The sequence below is a fragment of the Coffea eugenioides genome, unplaced genomic scaffold, assembly GCF_003713205.1.
Source record: "Coffea eugenioides isolate CCC68of unplaced genomic scaffold, Ceug_1.0 ScVebR1_2326;HRSCAF=3334, whole genome shotgun sequence".
Classification (NCBI taxonomy): Eukaryota; Viridiplantae; Streptophyta; class Magnoliopsida; order Gentianales; family Rubiaceae; genus Coffea; species Coffea eugenioides.
This window is the reverse complement of record NW_020862804.1, coordinates 10,467-16,818: the sequence shown is the minus strand read 5'-3', so window position 1 is coordinate 16,818 and position 6,352 is coordinate 10,467. Positions and strand designations below refer to the sequence as shown.

The following is a 6,352-nucleotide window of genomic DNA, read 5'->3' as shown; positions in this document are numbered from 1 at the left end:
TTAATCGTGAGTAGTAAGTTTAATAGTTATGTTGGTGAATAAAATTGGGATTTTTCTAACGAGTGCCTTTGGCATTTTTTTAGACACTTATATCTTAAATTACACGTAAATTACTGTTTATATGCACACATTTACATTTATGGTCCCCAAATTAAATATTTTTTGAAATTAGTTTCACTTTTGCCAAAAAAATTAACACTTGAATCAATGTCCTGAAGGCCTATAAATTAATATCCTAGTTTTTGAAAAACTTCTGCTAGTAATTCCCCAAATGAGTTGTAAATGACCATTTGTATATGTGATATGATGAAAAATCACTATGCTTTTATTTTACCTTTTAATTCATCTTTTGGTTCAAAATACAAAGGGTAACTTAAAAATTAGACTTAAAGGTAACTTCCATAAACGGTAATTAAAGGTAATTAGACTTAAAAAACCATTAGGAAATTAGAGGTAACTTCCATAATATAAACTACAAGGGAGATATTGGTAATTCACCTCAGTATCAGCAACAATATAGTGATATACATTAGAACATGAATTGGACACTCCTAGCTGTAATTTCCGAACCTTAATTAATCTACAAGCAACAAGCGTTAAGATTATTCAACATCTAAAATGAATTGCTATGATTAGTGGTACTCATTTTTCACACATTTCATACATTTATGCATTATTCTACGCAATGTATAAATCAATTCTTCTTAGGCAAAAGTCATCATTACAATATTTGACCTTTATAATTATCATTAGGCTAGTGGTCTCTACAGAAAAGGTGTGGTAGGTTAATAACTTTGATGTTCTTCTTGCTTGGGTCAATCAAATAGTTGAGATGTGTCACCTAAGTTGGTGGAGAAAAGCATGTTCTAAGACGTGGGATTGCTTCATACTAAAATTGAAAGAGTTCTTCAAGAAGTGTATTTCTCCTCTTCCTTCAACAGCCATCCATAAGACCAGGTTAATTTGAGTGAAAGCTGCTGTAATATTTCATCCTCTTCAGGAGTTGATTTAGCCCAGATTTGCTTTTTATTGCCCAGATGCCACTTTTATCTCGGTCCTGCCTCAGCCTTTTCCGGGGGATCATCCATTCCGCCAGTTCCTGATTTTCAGGAAATTCTTGGATAGATTGCGTTCTTTGTCATCCCACATTTTTCCGTCAATAAGTACTATATAAGTAGCAGGTTTTGTGTTTAGCTTCTGTACAATACCCAACTTAGACACTTGAGTAGCAAACAAAGAAAATGGCTTCATTTCAACAGGCTTTTTCGTCCGTGGTATTAGTAGTACTAGCAGTGGCAATTTTATTCGTTACACCGACATTTTCCACTTCAAGAAATGCAATTATGAAGGATGAAAAAGTGCAGAAGGCAACAGGATTTCAGGTAACTCTCAAACATGTCGATTCAGGAAGTAATCTGACAAAATTTGAGCTCTTGCAGCGTGCAATGAAGCGTGGACGACAAAGGTTGAACAGGCTTAGTGCTATGGCATTAGCTGAATCAGATCATGATGTCAAATCTTCAGTTCATCCTGGAAATGGAGAGTTTCTCATGCAGTTGTCCATGGGGACGCCATCAACTGCTTATTCAGCCATAATGGACACTGGAAGTGACCTGATTTGGACTCAATGCAAGCCTTGCCAGCAGTGTTTTGATCAATCTACACCAATCTTTGATCCCAGGAAGTCATCTTCATTTTCCACACTTTCATGCTCTAGCAGCCTGTGTGAAGCATTGCCAATGTCCTCTTGTGGTACTGATGGATGCGAGTATCTCTACACTTATGGGGATTATTCCACCACCCAAGGAGTTATGGCTGCTGAAACCTTTACATTTGGTGAAGTTTCTGTCCCAAAAGTTGCATTTGGCTGCGGTGAAGATAATGAAGGTAGCGGATTCGGCCAAGGAGCTGGTCTGGTGGGATTAGGCCGCGGTCCATTATCGCTTGTATCTCAACTTGATGAACCAAAGTTCTCCTATTGCCTAACTTCCATTGATGATAGCAGCACTAGCACTCTTCTAATGGGATCTTTGGCTAATGCCAACAACTCGGACACGGCAAGTAGAACCACGCCTTTAGTGGTAAATCCATCACAACCATCATTTTACTATCTTTCCCTTGAAGGGATTACAGTTGGTGGCACTCGCTTACCTATCAAGAAATCTACTTTTGCACTCAATAGCGATGGAAGTGGAGGCATTATCATTGACTCCGGGACTACACTCACTTATTTGGAGAAAAGTGCGTTTGATCTAGTCAAGAAAGAGTTCACTTCTCAGATGAAACTTCCAGTGGACAAATCAGGCACATCAGGGCTTGACCTTTGTTTCACATTGCCATCAGATGCAAGTGACATTGAAGTTCCAAAGTTGGTTTTCCATTTCAAGGGTGCAGATGTGGATTTACCAGGTGAAAATTACATGATTGCCGATTCAAGCGTGGGTCTAGCATGCTTGGCAATGGGAAGTTCAAGTGGAATGTCAATTTTTGGCAATGTTCAGCAGCAAAACTACTTATTGCTTCATGATCTCCAGAAGGAGACTTTGTCATTCATCCCAACAAAGTGCAATCAATTGTGAACAGCTCTTTGCAATTTATTGGTGTCCTCCTCAATATACTTGCATTTGCTGCTTGTGTGGCCAAATTAATGACTTTACCTTGATGACCTTGTAGTTTCTGATCAGCTCAATGAAATTACAAAGTTGAATTTTCTTTTAATGAGTTATTAATCAAGTTCTGTTTATATATAGTCCATTCCAATGTTCATTGCACGTACATAGACTCAAAACCATCCCACATTAATGAGTTGAACACTCTATATAAATATAAGTTAATTGGGAAAAATGTATAAATGTAAAGGAAGTTAGTAATTGTTGGTGTGCGTGTATGTATACATGGTTATCGGATCAAATTTAAATCTGTTAACGAGTGCCCAATAGGCACCTGTTAGCAAAATTTATATATATTCTAATTATTGCTAGATGTTTTTGTCTTTAATCTTAACCTTGTTTTGCCAGAATGACCGTCTCCAAAAGGTACAAAAACGAAAAAGAAAGAAAATGAGTAGTGGAAAAAAAAAAACATACAAATGGAGAAGAATGGGCTAAAATCATAAGTTTACTCACCTAAAAAATTTAATTTTTCCCTTGGTCTTTCCTACTCCCACCAGCCTATACAACAAGTATATTCTGTTAATAGAAATTATATTGTTTCTCAACCCTACTCAAAGAATTGGTTGCTCAACTGCCTAACTACAATTGCCAATATTAGAATTAAAGTATTAGTAGATAGCGAAAACGAAATGTGACCTAAAACAACACTATTTGCGTACGGGTATAGTCACTAATTGTTGGGTTCTAGGTTGATTGCCACAAAATTTTTCGTCATATACTCCCAAGGCAGCAATTTGTGGAGCCAATGACAAAAACTACAGAAGTAGAATGAAAGAGATCTGTTACTTCCAAGCCAAGACCATTCGCAAGTGTAATCATTTAGACTAGGACATTTGGATTCAACTATTAGATTCATACACTCCCTTTCTTATTTTTTAGATTTAACTATTTCTTGGGACATACTAATTTGGTATGAAAATTCAAAGTGGTAGAACTCAGAGGTACTTAATTAGTTTGTTTTTTTTTTACCTAATTAATGAAAACAAAAGTGAAGCATACAAAGTGGATTCTATGAATCATATATTTTTCAATCCTCAAAATTTCTTATTATAAATTAAAAAAATATTTAAAAAGAAAAATCTTTGCTTTTTGTATAATATAATTCCATCATAACATGCGACAGGAGATTTAAAATCAGAAACATTTTCTGAATGAAATTTAATATACTTTTTCTTGTTTTGGTACATCATTTCCAAATTGAACAAAACAATTGCTTTGCGAAATATTCTGTCAACTCAAACTACAAGGAAAGTAATCAGTGTGGCCAAGAATGTTATGTTTGTTGATCTTCCTAAAGGTGAAGCAAATTGGATTCACAGAATAGAATTGTCTAACTCTAGGTTTACGTAATGTTTAAAACATAGTAGTTCCCTCTGGTCTTAAAGAAAATTATTACGGAGTAAAAGCAGGTGCTTAATTATGCCACTAGTTCTTTTCAAAATAATTGATCGATGCAACGATTATATAATTGAATCAGTTGGAATATTGTCATACAGAAATATTGAAAAAAGGTATAAGATCACATCACCTGTATGATGCTAAGTATGGTTAAAAGAAAACTAGTCCTATATGCATGGATGAAGTAACCTATAACACAGAGAAAATATATAAAAACACCAAATCTAAATGGCCATTTTTCCTCTCCTGGGTAGCAGGCCTACTTGAAGAGAATCGATGGGTTATTTGGATAATTGGGTTCTACTCATTTTTGTATTCAACTATTTTCTAGTTAAATTTTCTTATAGTTTCTCCCTCTTCTAACAACTTTTATTTTTTAAAAATAAATTTGATTTAATTTTTCATTATGCTTTCTCCTTCTGCAAATAAAATTTTGTTTATCTGTTTTGATATATTTGAACCTTGTTATTCTCAATGGAATAACTTTACTTAGTGTGATTTTAATTGCTACATTAGTATATTCGCTAACATTGCTAGAAACTAATTATTCATTCATGAGAAAATAGGTTATTGTATCTTTTATAATTAACTGAAAACAAAACATATACTTCAAGGTTTAATTAAAATCATTGTAAACCTTTAATAATTATCTCAATTAATGTCTATCAATGATCTGATATGCCTTGCAGTATTTAATGTATATTATTATATTATAATAAACATATAGAAGTTTTAAAAAATTGATATGATAGTTGAAAACTTATAATGCATTAATTTATAAATTAAGCATGTAAGAATAACTTTTAATATCTTTTTATTGAATTATTCATACTTGCACAAGTTCACAACTAATTTTAAAAAATTGTGCTAATACATGGGATAAAATACTAGTTATACAATTTCAAAGTTATGATGATCTTTACCTAATTAAATATTCATCCAGTTTTGCTGTAATTTCTTAATTTTTTTTCTCTATAAGGGCTTTGGCAGTTATTTTGGCCAAATGCTTATCTACTAGTAATGGCAGTTAATCCTAACATGTATACAATATATCTAATATATAATAGGAGAGTGTCACTGTGTGGTATAAGTATACCATATCACTCTTTAATGTTTCCAATCTATCCTTAATTATACAATTAAATTTGTTGAATATATATTACCTTTCATCCCTCCCCACATCTTTTCTACTCCCAATTGTCAGATCCAGGATTCGAATAATCAAAATATATTTGAAGTGGAGAAAGAATTTATATTACCTTTTTACAAAAAATAGAATTAATGGGGTGGTTTGCGAGAAGATTTAACAAAATTACCTTTTTGTGTGCAGAGGGAGGTGTGATAGCACTTGCTGGTCCCATTCAACTCCGCTACTTTAAAGTTAAATTTGTTCATGAATGGCCTAAAGAGCCCTAATAGTAAGCCAAAAGATGTCTACGTTCCTTACCAAAATTAGTTGCCAGTAATTTTTTACTATCCTCTGGGTATTGACTGCCCACCGATTTAGTTTTGCAATTTATTGTGAAACCAAAATACCCAGTCTCCAAATGAATTTTGAAAAAAAAAACATAAAATTAAGGATTAATTTTTTATGTATTGTCAGTACGTATAAGATTATTGTTACACTAACAGGTTTAAATGAATGTTATATAATCTTTATTGAAATTTGAAATTCATTTTTTTGCACACGTGACGTGACATGTATCTAATCTTGTTGACGTAAAAAAGTATCTAACTAACCATGCATAAAAGATTTTTTATGCTAAAATTAGGATATGTTATGCCAAAAATCTCAGTGCTTGAGAATCAAACTTAAATATAAAATCATGTAAAATAATACCTCTTTTGCCATTTCTACTAGGGAGAAGTGGCTCCTGCCATGTGTAAGTTAGATATGTCGAGCCGACAACGGGTATGGTCGAAACAATCTTGCTGCCATGGCTTTGCTATACACTAATTAGTGAGAACGTACGATCAATAACTTATGCCAGTGATCCAGTGGTCATCACCTTCTTTGGTGATGATGGAGTTCAGGGTTCAATCCCTGCCTCCCACAAACTTGCCACTTTACGTGGCTGGTCTTCCGCCCTCATGGGATAGCTCGAGCGGTCCGCTCCCCCTCCTTAGGGTATGGCGATCTTCCTAGCTTGTCTAGGGTTCGAGTCCCGCTGTTAACGTGCTCGGTGTGGAGTGGGATCTCCTCTCCCGGACCGCAGGGAATTAGTCGGGCCCCGTAAGGATTGACCCGGACACCCCTGTGTTGACAAAAAAAAATAAAAAAT

General features: G+C 34.3%; 1 protein-coding gene across 1 annotated transcript; it reads left to right on the top strand.

Annotated features, from left to right (window-relative positions):
• Positions 1-845: 845 nt before the first annotated feature.
• On the top strand, positions 846-2,718 carry LOC113756435 (aspartic proteinase nepenthesin-1-like). Its single transcript, XM_027300120.1, has one exon. It carries the CDS (start codon positions 1,242-1,244, stop codon positions 2,577-2,579), a length of 1,338 nt encoding a protein of 445 aa, XP_027155921.1. The 5' UTR covers positions 846-1,241; the 3' UTR covers positions 2,580-2,718.
• Positions 2,719-6,352: the final 3,634 nt, after the last annotated feature.

Excerpts from the sequence above, each read along its gene's own strand:
- LOC113756435 (XM_027300120.1), top strand. The coding sequence starts at position 1,242 with ATGGCTTCATTTCAACAGGCTTTTTCGTCCGTGGTATTAGTAGTACTA.